The 15,103-nt window shown below is 41.5% G+C and overlaps 1 protein-coding gene across 1 annotated transcript in view; it reads left to right on the top strand.

Moving 5' to 3' along the window:
• The window catches only part of SNAP29 (synaptosomal-associated protein, 29kDa), a 50,730-nt gene that overhangs the window by 13,703 nt on the left and 21,924 nt on the right, over positions 1-15,103 (top strand). The window contains exon 2 of the mRNA XM_006894564.1: positions 8,211-8,404. Coding sequence (XP_006894626.1) covers positions 8,211-8,404 — 194 coding nt within the window. The remainder of the gene's footprint in view (positions 1-8,210; positions 8,405-15,103) is intronic.

The following is a 15,103-nucleotide window of genomic DNA, read 5'->3' on the forward strand; positions in this document are numbered from 1 at the left end:
GATTCCCATTTTCCTCAAGATTAGTCACAATTTATTGTGATCCACACAGTCAAATGTCTTTGCACAGTCAATGAAACACAGATAGACATTCTTCTGGTACTCTTTGCTTTCTGCCAAGATCCATCTGACACTAGCAGTAATGTCCCTAGTGCCACGACCTTCCTAAACCCAGCTTGTATTTCTGGTAGTTTTCTGTCAATGTCCTGTTCAAGTCTTTTCTAGATAACTTCAGGAGGATTTTGCTCTGTGTGGTATTATTGATATTGTTCTATAATTTTCACACTCTGTTGGGTCACCTTATTTTGGAATGGAAATAAATATGGAGTCATGTCTACTTAGATTCTAACCCCAGCTCAAGCAAGACCCCTTTTCTGTCCTGTTTTTCCAGCAGTAAACACTTGTTGATAACATGATAATCATTTGCTTCGGAGAGGCAGGTGCAATCCTCCCAGGCCAGGAGCAAAGTATTTTGTGACCACTGTACTCAGAGTGCCTCTGTAATGTTGGTGACCCATTCTAAGGGGCCACGCTAACTGTAGCCTCCCTAAACATCCTTCCAGGGTAGTCTCTGGTGTTCCTGATCGCACCTGAAGTCTTAGCCTAACCCATACCTGAAGCAAAAGCTGGTGGAGAGAGGAGGCTAGATCCAAGAATTTATCAACTGATTTCTCCTAGTCACCTCCAAAGGAGGAAGAGCCACTTCAACAGTTTTCCACCTCCTCATTTCCTTAGGACAAAGTCCTTCATGTGATAGATGCTCTCCAGATAGCTCATGCGAGTAAATGACAGGAGGAGGAGGAGGAGGGGCACTAGGGAAGGAAAAAGAAGGTGAGTGGGAAGTGAAAGAGAGATGGAGCTGAGAAGGAGATGGACTGTGTGGCTATGGACAGAGCCTCACCCTGTGACTTGGGAAATAACCCCTTGCACACCCCAAGTCATCTCTAGTGTGTAAGGAATTCTTACCACTAAACCTGTCTTGGTTTCTGGTTTGGAATCTATTCTGCCTTATGCAACTGTTAAAACCTTGCTTGCTAAAATCAACTGCTTGCTGCAGAAAAGCAAAGACTATACAGCTTTCAATATGGATTGTGTCGCAACATCAAGAGAACAAAAATTCTCACCACTGAGCCAATAATAGATGGAGAAAAGAGTAACACTGTCAATGATTTCATACAACTTGAATTTGCTGTCAGCATCCTTGGTACCAACAGTTAGGAGATCAGGAAACATACTGTGTTGGGAAAGTCTGCACTCAGGGACCTCTCCAAATTATTGAGGAGCAGTGGTGTCAGTTTGAGGACTAAGGTGTGCCTTATTCAGGCTATGGCCTTTTAAATCACTTGCTATGCATCTGAGAGCTGGACAGTGAATAAGGATGACAGAAGAAGAATTGATGCTTTTGAGTTGTAGTGTTGTCGAAGAATGATAGATATCCCATAGATTGCCAAGAGAACAAACAGATATGTCTTAGAAAAAGTCAAGCCAGAGTGCTCCTTGGAGGCAAAGAAGACAAAGCTTCGTCTCACATGCTTTGAACATCTTGCTAGGAGAGGCTATTCCTTGGAAAGGGACATGATGTTTGGAAAGGTGGAGGAGGGTCAACAAAGGAGAGGAATACCCTCAGCCAGGTGAATTGATACAGTGACTGCAGTTATGAGCATGTTAGAGGTGATATGGATTATGGATTGCACAGGTTAGGACAGAGTTCAGATATGTGTTACTTATGAGTCACTAGGTGTCATACTCAACTTGACAGCACTTGATAACATCTTGCTTCCAAAAAAGCACACATACGCACAGGGACTCACAGGATACACGTGTCCACACGCTGTCTCACCAGATCTGTCTCTCCAGTGCTGATGTGCTTAAGTCCATTATGGTAGTGCTGGTCTCTGTACGTCATAAAGGACTGTCTTTGTTTTTGCTGACTTTCTGCTTCAACAGACAGGATGTCCTTTTCTAGGAATGGAGCTTTCCTGATCGCCTGTATCACATGAAAGAACCACAGTCTAAGGAATGTTATGACCTTCTTCTTCCAGGGTTGATTTGTTATCTTGTTGCTGGCTTTGTTTGCTGTTGTCTCAATTCAAAGCAACCTCACATACAATAGAATGAATTCCTACTGGATTCTGCCATATCTATCTAGTTAGGATAGCAGACTGTTTGATCCATGATGTCTCTTAACTTTTTATTATTTTTTGAGAGAAAGAATACAGAGTAAGTTGCTTTTCCATTCAATCATTCATTCACATATTCTTTCATGACATTAATGGCAAACCCCGTTTGTAACAGCACTCATCCTGTGTCTTCCCTGTGATTATCCTTTCCACTCATCCTTCTGGTCTATTTCTTCTGCCTTTTGTGCGTTCTCACTGGGTAAAGACTGCACTTTTAATCTTGTATGATTGATTGTTGTAAGGTGTAAATTGCTCACCTATTCTATTGTTTGGCTGATCCTTACATTTTTTTATCCAATTACTTATATACTTAGAATTGGATCAGGCCTTTTTTCCCCCCTAGGTCCATTTGAGTTTGGAAGCTTCACTGAACCGTTCAGCATAAAACACACAGGCCCTACGGGTGGTGGCCACTCTTGCAATAAGTGAGGAAAATTTTTCTTACACAGCAGACTTTAAATTTTATCACTGGAACATTCCAGTTCTCCTGGCATTTTTTTTTGTTTTCTATAATTATATTTTATTAATTTTCATAAACATTTACAGAGATTTTGGGTTTCCATTCATACACCGAGGCACCATTCTCTCTATCCTCCTCCCAGTTTGTTCTTGTCCAAATGCTACAGTGCTTGTCAAAGCCAGTTCTGATTAATCTTCTTTGTCAGTGTGTCCTTTGCCATTCCCTATCACTCCTCCCTGAGAGAGACTTCACCCTGAGTCATAAGGAAAAGGGGATAGCGTATTCTCTTAGCTACTTCCTGCTGAAAAGGGACGCTGTGGGTTTCAGGGTGAAGATCTTCTCTCACTACTCTAAAGGGCCCCTTTGGCAGTAGGAAACACATAGACTATTATGGAGATTGATTTTGGAATTTAGGTGCACTCTTACTGATTGTGCTTGGCCATACATGTTCATATCCTTGAAGATGTATCATGAGGGTGTTGCAACCTAGAAGACACAAATTTGACTAACAAGTTATAAGTACATGAGTCAAAAATTATGGAAAAGTAAAAGAAAAGATTCTTTCATTGTTCCACAACCCCCCCCCCCAGGTCCCCTCCACCATGCAGCCCTCGCTCTAGACTCCTGTGATGACAGAAACACCCAGTTATATATCTCTTTTAAACAGTTCCCTCCCTCCTCCACCTCAGTGCAGCACACATCATTGAACCCATCTTACTCAGTCTCTCCCCAACCCCAAGGACAGTCCCATTCTACAACAGTGGCATCATGTAATATTTGTCCCTTTGTGACTGGGATATTTCACTCAGCATAATGTTCTCCAGAGTCAACCATTTTGAATAATATTGCATGAGTTCCTTGTTTTTTAATGCAGCATAGTATTCCATTGTGTGCGGTTCTCCTGGCACTATCATTTAGGTAGATAAGGCACTGGAGCCATAGCATCACTGTAGATGTGAGCACTGGTGGCTTAGTGGTAAAGAGTTGCACTGCTAAACCAAAGGCACGTGGTTTAAATCCACCAGCTGCTTTATGGGAGAAAGATAGGCAGTCTCCCCTGTGCAATTTACTGCCTCTGAAAACCTGCTGGAGGGTCAGCCACAGCTCAGTTCCTACTCAATAATAACAACAATAACAACAGATAGACTGCTCTTTTCTTGGATTTTGGTTTTATTTTATATTGATTTACATACAAAATTCATGTATCTTGTGTATTATTCATGTGCATTGCATTTCATACATTCCTACATTCACACTTTGTTTAAAAAATCACTCAGGCACACTGCATTTTATAATATCAGTCACCATTGATCTATGAGTACTATTACTCCATCTTTTTAGGTACCTATTAGATCTGAAACCTTCATTCACACACCTCTGCTCACCAAACTCTGTTATCCTATTGATTTCTTCCCCCCAAGTCCCCTTGTTCCCCTTCCCTTCCTCTTTTGGACTTTTATCTACCTCTTACCATTTATCTTCCTATTTTAACAATAATGGTTTTATGCAGTATTTGTCCTAGTGAGACTGAGTTAGTTCACTCAGCATAATATACCCCAAGGAAAATAGAACTGAAACACAAATGAAGTTATATACCTGTGTTTTAGTAGTGGTATTCACAACAACAAGAACATGAAAACAGCCCAATTGTTCACCAACAGATGAATGGATTGAGAAATTATGGTCCATTCACACAATGGAATACTATGCAGCACTGAGGAGTAGTACTTTCATAAAATACTCTCTTACACAGGAGAGTCTTTCTTACACTTCTGATGGTGTCATTGTCCTCAGGACCTTGCTTTGCCAGTGAAATGACACACTGGATATGTTGAGGATGCTGTGTGTGTCTCCCAGTCTTCTGCTTTTGTAGTGATTATTCTGAGAGTGAGAAATACTGTTCAGGGTTCCCCACAACTGCTTCAGTTTCAATAATTTACTAAAAGAACTCAACAAAATTGTTAGACTAACAGTTACAGCTTATGGCAGCAAAAGGAGAGTGACTAAAATCAGTAAAGTAAGAAGGCTCCCAGGTCAGAGTCCAGGAGAACCCAGGAAAGTTCCATTGGTCCTGTTGCTTTGGAGTCCTGTGTGATGGTGGTGGTGGCTCTGTGTGAGTCCCTTGGTCAGCAGTTGACCTCAGGGCTCCCGAGTGACCACCACTGAGCCACCAATACCTCACTTATTATGAATCAGTACTGAGTTAACTTTTAACACATCTGAGAAGCTGAGTGTGGTGCCTTTTTTCAGGAACTTGGGGCTGACTTTGCCAAGGAAGGGCATGAGGCCATTTGAAATATGTTTGCTGATGACCAGAGGCTGGGGGGTGTCTTCTGAAGGTCCCTCATCACCTCCTGGGTGTGCCCTACTGCTCAGCACAGCTCTGCTGCTTTCCTGGGTTCCTGTGCCCTGCGCCGCCCCAAGCTGCCTGTTACTTCCTCTGCCAGGAATGTTCCCCTAGACCCCTGGTTCACTTCCTGAGCCTCAGCTTTTAGGCTCCCCATCAACCGCCACTGCTTGAAAGTCCCCTTTCCCTGGGTGATGTGTGCTCATGAGACACAAGACCAGATGGACCCTCACTTACTTCCCTTTGCTGAACTGTGGCCTCCTGAGGACAGGGACTGGGAGCAGGTCCACTTACTCCTGAACCTGCCACCTGCAAATGCAGCATTGGCTCAAACATAGCAACAATTTTGAGGATGGCACTGAACCAGGCAGTATTTCATCATTTCATGCATTGAGTTGCGATATGTTGGAACTAATGTGACAGCAGCAACAATTACATGCATTAATATTTATATAAAGTTACGTGCAGATTTTTTTAAAAAAAACTATGAGATATCATCTCACCCTAGTATCAATAGTAAAGTTCAACAGAGCAGCAAACAAATGGTGGCAAGATTGTGGAGAGATTGGAAGTCTTATTCACTGCTGGTGGGAGTGTACAATGGTGTAAGCACTATGGAAGGCAGTATGGCACTTTCTCAAAAAGTTGCAAATAGAAATACCATTTGACCCAGCAATTCTACTACTAGAAATATACCCTAAAGAAACCAAAGCTGCCACCCAAACAGATATATGCACGTTTGCTGTGTTGTTCACAAGAGCAAAGAGATTGAAGCAACCCAATTGTCCATCAATAAAGGAATGGATAGAAAAACTGTGGCCTATTCACACAATAGAATACTACACAGCACTGAAAAACAAGGAACTCATAAAATATACAACATGTGTGACCCTAGAGGACATTATGCTGAGTGAAATATCTTAGTTACAAAATAACAAATACTGCATAACACCACTGTTACAAAACAGGACTGACGTGGGGGTTAGGGGGACCTAAGAAAGGAAGGAGTAAATAATAAACACTGCATCAGAACAGATGAAGGAAAGAACTATTTAAAAGGACTGTATGATTAGGCATTATTTGTGTGACAACAGTCCAGAATAAGAAGTGCATAGCAAACTAGACTGGGGGAGGGAGGAAATTATGCAACAATAAATTAATGAAAATCTGACTTTTCTGTAAACGTTTGTTAAAATCATAATAACTTTAAAAAGTTATGTGCATATTTTGTACTGCTTAGGTGTCGGTGCCCCAACCTCCACGTTACTCCAGTATCATCTGTACTTTCATTTTTACTCCACGAATTTCTGAGGACTACTTTGAACATGGTTTGTGACTTCATTTGTAGATATCAACCTAGGACTTATCTGAGAGGTTGATCTAACTATTGAACCATAAGGGCAATGAAGCATAGAAAATTCCGAGGCAGAAATAGAACAAAAGACCTGAGAGACTAGAAAGGTGGCTACAGAGATGGAACCCAGCTGAAATAGCTGTCAGTAAATCCCACAGTGGACACAGAAACAAAATCAATAAAGGCAAGTGTTAGCATCATCACTGCAGTACATTCCCATCTGCATCTGGTAAGAAAACATTTTCACTATCCCCATGACCACAGAGGTCTTTCCAGCACATCTGCTATGATCAGCCACTCTAATAGTGGCATGGAAGACATGACCTTGAGCAATGCTGAATCTGGACTCATAGACCCATCATGCTGTAGAAAAACTAAAGTAGGGTTAGGGATGGAGGGTGCTGGAAAGTGGGCTCTGCTGTAACAGCTGTGTTCAGGGAAGGCTTCTCCAAGGAAGCAAACTCTTGAATCAAATAGAAAGAGGCACATGTGTGTCTGGGAGAGGAGCATTATAAGTAATGAAATAGACGTGCAAAGGCCCTGTGGCAGAGTCACACACACACCCACACCCCCCCAGCACTGAAAATGGAGTTTTAAAGCTGAGACTATGTACTTGCCTGGCAGGAGGGCTACCACGATCATAAAGGTGGTTTTCCCAGCAAGCTCATCCATTACACCCTTGATGTTCTGAGCCCTGTGTTTTTTTCCCCAAGTGTGGGAAACTCAGCTGTATAATTTGAGGTAGTGGAGGGCTGTGCTTGGGCTTACCCTTGTAAAAAGAATAAAAGTTTTTTGTTTTTTTTAAAAAAAGGGAGGGGGGAATCTGAAACTGTCTAGGCCTGGAGTCAGATACTAGCAGAGTCAAGAATGAACATCTGAGACTAATCCATGAACTTCGGGCATCATGGATCAGGTTCTTATGTCATTGTGTTCATTTACCTTTGCTAACGCAGAGCCCCACTTTCCAGGCCCTCCACCCCTCACCCTGTTTTAGTTTTCCCACAGCGCAACCATTCTAGTAGCCCACATTGGCTCAAGACTGTGTCTTCTGTGCCACAATCAGTTACTGGTCATAGTAGTTGTGCTGAAAAGACTCATGAGGGACTGACTTGGAAGACTGTCCAGGTCCAGGTAAGCACTCCATTATCTGAACAGGAAGAAGACAATAACTAGAGTCTGCCAGGTCCTGGCAGGCCAGAGACTGTGAGGGTCACCAAGGTTGAGGGCCAGTGAAGGCCAGCTGCCAGCCTGGGCCCTGTGCTTTGTGACCCTCAGGTGCATTCACCATATGTGCCGTCAAGTCACTTGTGACGCATGGCAACCCTATGTACGTGCTCTGAACTCTACCCTATAAAGAGACAGTCTCACTATCTCCGACACACATGCCCAAATAACCCCAGTCACTGTGTCAGTCCATCTCATCCAGGATTGTCTGTCTCCTTCACTGTCCTTCCACCCTTCTAAGCATGATGTCCTTCTCCAAGGACTGATCCCTCCTGACCACGTGCCCAAAGGATGTGAGACAAAGTCTCAAAATCCTTGCCTCCAAGGAGCAACCTGGTTTTACCCTCCCCAGGACAAACCTGTTTGTTCTGCTGTTCCATGGTATGTTTAAATACTCTTTTCCAGCACCACAACTCAAAGATATCAATTCTTCTTTTGTCATTCTTATTCATTGTCCAGCTCTCCGATGCTTAGCAACAGTCTTGTGGTCCAGCAGGAAAGAAAAGCAGCTCAAGAGTAAATGAGAATCAGAGGCTGTGTTCTCAGAAACCAGTTATACCCCTCAGGGTTCATAAAGTGCCTGCTGGGCTTGGCCCTCTAAAGATGCCAAAAAAAAAGGAGTAATGCCACCCCCTCTTGTTTCCCAAGGAACTCATCCGCCAGCGAGGAGTCTTAGAACGCACAGAGAGAATGGTGGACAAGATGGATCAAGATCTTAAGACCAGCCAGAAGCACATCAACAGCATCAAGAGTGTGTTTGGGGGACTTGTCAATTACTTCAAACCCAAGCCAGCAGAGACCTCATCTGAGCAGAATGGCGCTCCGGCCTCCCAGCCAAACAGGTAAGCAGCACTCCACATGCCTGGGTTTGAAGGGAGGAGGGGGGAATAGAACGTGGAGTTTTGTGCAAAAGACTGAGATTTGGAGTGCATGCCTAGCATCTTAGATTCAAGACTTTGTCTGTAAACCTAGGGAACTCTGCTAGCTTAGTGGTAAAGAGTTGTGCAGCCAACACAAAGGTATATAGTTCAAATCCAATATCTACTCCTCAGCAGAAAGATGGATGATCTCCTGTGTCATTTACTGTCTTAGAAAACCCACCAGAGGGTCAGCTGTGGGTCAGATCCAACTCAATAGAACATAGCAGCAAGAATCTGTAAACCTAAAACTGCTTTGAGAAATGTCTCTTTAAAACCACAAATATCCTGAGTTGTCACACTAACTCCTTGCTCTGGGAAGGCTTCTATGTCCTGCAGACTTAGCAGGTGGCCATCTTTGCCAGAGTGACCGTGCCTTTCCTCCCACATGCAGCCTTTTGTTAAAAGCCCAGCACACTGACTATGTGCACTATACCTAGACCCTCTGCTAAGAATGATGTAACCACATTTCTGGAAATCTACACTTTACCTAGTATAACACAAAAGCTTAGCTTAGAAAGAGTTTCTTTCTGGCCTTTTATACCTTGATCGGTTTTCATATTGTTGCTGTGTACTGTCGAGTCAGAACCAACCCATAGCCGACCCTCCAGCAGGTTTTCAGAGGTAATAAATCATGTGGGAGATTTCCCATCCTTCTCTTGTGGAGCACCTAAAGGATTTGAACCATGTGCCTTTGGAATTACAGCACAGCTTCTTACCACTAGGCCACCAGAACTCCCGTATTTTTCCTACAAGTTGCTACCAAGTCAATTTCACTTCAGTCTTGGTAACCACATTTCTGTCAGTAGATCATGATTTCTTCTGAAGAAATCAGTGGACTCAAACTGCCAAGCTGTTGGTTAACAACCAAACATGTGAACTGTTTGCGCAACCTCAAAGCACTGTTCATCCAGTCTTGGTGACCGGCTCCTTTCTATAACACAGAAAAGCGTTTACCGTGATACTGTTTACTAAAGCTCATAGTCATCATGTGCACTCACACAATTTATATTTTTAATTCCTGAATGTTGTTGCTGTTAAGTGCTTTTGAGTCCAGTACCACTCAGCAACCTTGTAAACAACAGATATTTATCTGTCCTATCCTGTGCCATGCTTGCTTGCCATCTCTGACACACTACAACACATTGCTGAAGTCACTGTGTTAGTCCACATGGTTGAGAGTCTTCCCCAATTCTGGAATAGAGAAGTTTTTGAAAATTCATAACTAAAGTACAGTGAAATACACAGACTTGTTTGTCCAGTGAGAAGTCTTAGAATATACAGAGAAGATGGTAGACAAAATGGTTCAAGATCCAAACACCAGCCAGAAGTGGATCAACAGCATAAAGTGTGTGCCTGGGGGGCTCTTAAGTGAATTCAAACCAGCTGACTTTACCGGAGCACATTGGCCCAATGCAGTGCATCCTTTGATTTCTTCTTTTAATATTACATTATGATTTGAGTGAAAGTTTACAACACACACGTTTTGTTTTGTGACATTAATGACAATCTTTTGTTAGGAGTCTATTCAAATATCCTACCACAGTAGATGCATCTACCTCAATCAATAGTTTTACTTCTTTTTTTTATTCATTTTAATGAAAGTTTACAGAGACTTTGGATTTCCATTCATTCATTGTTGCACTTTTCTCCCTGCCCACCCCTTCCCCCAAATTTACTCTTCTCTTTGAAAAGTAAAAGAAAAACTCTATCATTGTTATACAATTCCACCCCTCAAATCCACTCCATTATGCAACCTTCATTCTGGACTCCTGTCATGACAATAATACCTAATCATATATCACTTTTAAACAGTTCTTTCCCTCATCTATTTCAATGCAGTATACATTATTTATCCCCTCTTTCTCTGTCTCCCCCCAACCCCAGTGTCAGTCCCGTTTTACAACGGTGGCATTGTGCAGTATTTGTCCTTTAGTGACTGAGATATTTCACTCAGCATAATATCCTCCAGGGTCACCCATTTTGTACAATATTTCATGAGTTCCTTGTTTTTCAATGCAGCATAGTATTCCATTGTGTAAATATATCAGTTTCTCTATCCATTCCTTTGTTGATAGGCAGTTGGGTTGCTTCAGTCTCTGTGCTCTTGTAAACAATGCAGCAATAACATGCATATATCTGTTTGGGTGACAGTTCTGGTTTCTTTAGAGTATATTTCTAGTAGAATTGCTGAGTCAAATGATATTTCTATTTGCAACTTTTTGAGAAAGTGCCATACTGCCTTCCACAATAGTTGCACCATTTTCACTCACACTAACAGGGAGTAAGGGTTTTAGTTTCTCCACAACCTCGCCAGCATTTGATGTTTGCTGCTCAGTCGAATTTGCATCTCGTTGAAGAATGGAATTAGTATTTGTATTGGGATTACATTGAATATGTAAATTGCCTTTGGTAGTATTGTCATTTTCACAATATTGAGTCTTCCTATCCATGAACAGGGGATATTCTTCCACTTCTCTAGGTCTCTTTTTGTTTCTTTCTTCCTTTGTTTGTTTCTTATAGTAATGTTTTGTAAGTTTCTTTGAATAGATCCTTTGTGCTTCTGGTTAGATTTACTCCCAAGTATTTAATCTTGTGATTAGCTATTACGAAGGGTATTGTTTTTCTTAGCTCCTGTTCTCTATTCTGTTTATCACTGTAGAAAAATCCAACTGATTTTTTTAAAAAGACAAACAAAGAGTGATTAATTGATTGATTGATTGATTAAAGACAGTATTAAATATCTAAGAAAGAAAATAAAAGTGCTGGCTATGTTTTTCTGTCCATTATATTTATACAACGATCCTGACTCTACCTTTCTAAGGATAGTTGGCCAGGAGGAAGGAAAAACAATTCCTGGAGAGGGAATTGGACCTGCACTTCCATCTCAGGACACGTCTCCTTGGACACAAGAACTGAGAGGAAGCAGTGAGCATCTCTTCCTCACCTCTCTTCTCTCCCCCTTCTGTTGTTGCCTGAAGCATAACTGAGTCTGAAGAATAAATATGAAAGCTAGCTTGGGATGGTCACCCTGCTTACGCTAACCATAGTTATGTTTGGATGGATTTGGGATTTTCTCTCATTAGAAGAAATCTGGCACAGAAATGACAAGAACTGTAGCTCACCCACAGGATTACTGTGATGGCAAGTCAAATCACACACATGGAAAAGTAGCTGTTCCCTCTGAGCAAAGCTATAGGTAGAATTAAGCTATCTGCAAAATCAGATCATTTAACTAGATGGCCTGGTATGTCCCATACAGCTTGACATAAAATTGCAAGCTCCTCTCAAAGGTCACATTTTCCATGTTGTAAAAACTTGCTTTCTTTGCTAAGGTCAATACAGAAGTGAAACGTATGTGGCACCCATCTTTCTGATATAAAGATGAGTTATACTGGGATTGAATTAGGTGAATTAAATGCTAATTTCACAACTGTGGAGTAAATTAACTACTAGTTAATAGTTTGAAATTTATATATCCTATAGTAAACTGCAGTATTTGAAAAACAAAGCAGATGTTCCTGGTGGGCTGTTCAAGTTCAGAGTTAAGGCCAATGAATCACTTTCAAAGTCCTGAGAGTCTGTAACCTGCCATGCATCCAGGATGCCTGTTACCCATGTTTTTCCAGGTAACTCAAGCATGAGTAGTTCTTTTCTCATGTAAGTCTTGGAAACCCCAGACACACTTTTTAAAAGTTTCAAGAAATTATGATTCCAGAACCTTGAAGCCTAGCATCACAGGCAAAGCCTCATTTCTGCGGAAGATGAAGCACTGTCTCTTCCACTTCCAACAGTTCATCCAGGGAAGCCACTACTAAGTCATGCTCCTGTAGCATTTTTGGATAGCGGGACACAGCACATTCTATTCTCCCCGAACGCCAGACAGGGGTGATGAGCTTCGTGTCCTGCACTTCTGGCATTCCAGTTAGCCTAGGGATGGGGGTGATTTGTAATTTGATGGCCAGATGGGTATCCTGGCCTTCCTTGGTTACTTAGGGTATTTCTGTAACTTGTTCCACCTCTTTCTGTGAAAGAGAAGATTCTTCTGATTCCATCTTTTTGATCAGCTCTTCAACAATGGAAGGGTCAGAGGTAATTCCTTCTGTTTTCCTATTTTGGTCTTGCAAAATGTTAATAACAACTTCCCACGACTCTAGGATAGGCCCTGTCCCATTTTTAATGGCCTCTTCATATAACCCGATAATATCAAAGGTGCCTTTCTGGGCCAGGAACTTTGCTTTACAGACACAGAATTTAGCAATTTTTCAGCCTCAGGAATACTGGACAATATGGTAAACACTTCATTAGACAACACACCCTCTTCAATGAGATGTCAGAGTATTGTTCATTTTATTGGACAGTTCAAGTTGGGCATTCCTTTCTTCCTCCTCTTTTTCAATGCTCTTCCAGAAGGAAACATTCATTTTCTCTATTACTTTTTTTTTTTTTGCTTTCAGTAACATAGGAAGCCGTTTATAGACTTTCCCCTTAGCTTTCTTCCATTCTTCCAGTTGTTTCCTTCAGTCCTCTACTACCTTCCTGTTAATGTCCGAGTTAGTCTGGGCCCCATTTGGGACTCTTCTACTCATGGTGGGGTCAACAGTCCAAGTCTTGGGAGCTGTCTTATTCAGAAAATGGTTTTGGGAAAGAGCCTTTTTCAATTTAGAGTCCAAAGTTTGAGCTTTTTGTTGGAAGTTGTTGTTCCCATTGCTCCCATTTGTTCTTATGCGAGATGTCCTTGGAATTACTGAATTTGGATTGCCAGCATTCACTTGAGGTCTCTAGCATATGGCTTTTGAATTTTGCCTAACACATGATGTCCAGAATCTAAAAGGTGGCACAAATTTGTGCTCTTGCTTCATGTTTGGATGTCTGTTGTTAATTTCTCCCTGAACCAAAGTGGTATTGGTCTGGGGTTTGGCATGTTTAGTATTTTGTTCATGAACAGCGTGTGACTGTAATGTAGATTTACCAGGTCTCTCACATTTATCCCTGTTGACCTTTATACCCTGATCTTTGGTTGCTGGTTCCTTTGATGCAACCGTCCTACTGTGGGTCTTAAACTGAGAGGGAACTGTCCTTGGGAGTTTGTCTCCCAGTCTTGTAAGATCTGTTCCTTTACTGAGCTGTTGTGATTTTATTGGTAGATTTTTGATTTGTGTTTTTCCAGAATACTGTTTATTAGCTGTATGCTCAGGGTCTGTTTAGGAGCCAGCCTGCTATTGTCTAGGTTATGAGAATTCCCCTTACTAACAGTAGAACATTCAGGAGCTGGCTTCCTCTCAAAGTCTGATAAGGTTGGGTGCAAATTCTGTTTGTTTATTTCCTCTACTAAGTGATCCACTGTTTCATTTTCAACCTGTGCATTCTCCTCAGAGTCTTCATCTTTAGGCTTTTTGTGCACTGCTACCTGCTTCTTTGTTATTTTCAATACTTGTCTGTGAAGCGACCCAACAGGTTTTCTTGATGGTTCTCTCACAGTGGATGATACTGTTTTGAGCTACTGCTGACTTCTGCTGGAAGGCTTACAATTTAGGTTAGAGGAAACACATTCTGAAGTTCTGCTGAGAACTTTTGATGGCTCCACCTTTGGTTTCTGGGTCCCATTGATACTGGTAGGTCTAGGCTGGAGTGGCCTTGTAGTTTTGACAGGAACAGAAACATGGTAGTTACTATCCTTTTTAGGTCTAGTAGTAGATTTAGAAGGTACAGGATTTGGGCAGATATTGTTAGCTCTTAGATTAGGCCGACAGCTGCTGCGGCGGCGGCACTGAGCCCAAGCCCCACCATGATTCCTCTGATTTTTTTTTTTTTTGATCTTGTATCCTGCCACTTTGCTAAATTGGTCAACTATGTCCAGTAGTTTTCTTGCTGAGTTTTTAGGGTTTTCTAAGTGTACTGTCATATCATCTGCATATAATTCTTCGCCAATTTGGATACCTCCTATTTCCTTCTTTTGTCTTACTGCTATCACAAGATTTCCAATACAAAATTGAATAGGAGAGGAAATAGTGGGCATCCTTGCCTAGTTCCTGTTCTCAAGGGGAATGTCTTTATTCTCAAGGGGAATGTCTTTAATCTTTCTGCATTGAGAACAATATTGGCTCTTGGGTTCACATATATACCTTTTAGTGTGTTGAAGAAATCACCCTCTAATCCTATTTTGTTGAGTGTTTTAATCAGGAAAAGGTGTTGGATTTTGTCAAAGGCCTTTTCTGCATCAATTGAAAGGATCATGTGGTTCTTGTTCTTTGCTTTGTTATTATGATGAATTACATTGATTATTTTTCTTATGTTGAACCATCCTCGCATACCTGTTATGAATTCCACTTAGTTATGATAAATTATTTTTGATATATTGTTGGATTCTATTGGTCAAGATTTTATTCAGAATTTTTACATCAATGTCTTAAGAGATATTGGCCTATTGTTTTCTATTTTGGTGGTGTCTTTACCTCGCTTTGGTATCAAGGATATGTTTGCTTCATAGAATGAGTGAGGGAGAATTCCATGTTTTTCTATTTTCTGAAAAAGCCTCAGAAGGCTTTTAGGACCAGATAGTATGCTCTTGTGTCCAGGAGAAAACAAATGTACTTACCAGTAATGTTAATGCTCACTCACAGC

This window comes from Elephantulus edwardii, unplaced genomic scaffold (genome assembly GCF_000299155.1).
Source record: "Elephantulus edwardii isolate Elephantulus edwardi_28Jun2011 unplaced genomic scaffold, EleEdw1.0 scaffold00146, whole genome shotgun sequence".
Taxonomy (NCBI): Eukaryota; Metazoa; Chordata; class Mammalia; order Macroscelidea; family Macroscelididae; genus Elephantulus; species Elephantulus edwardii.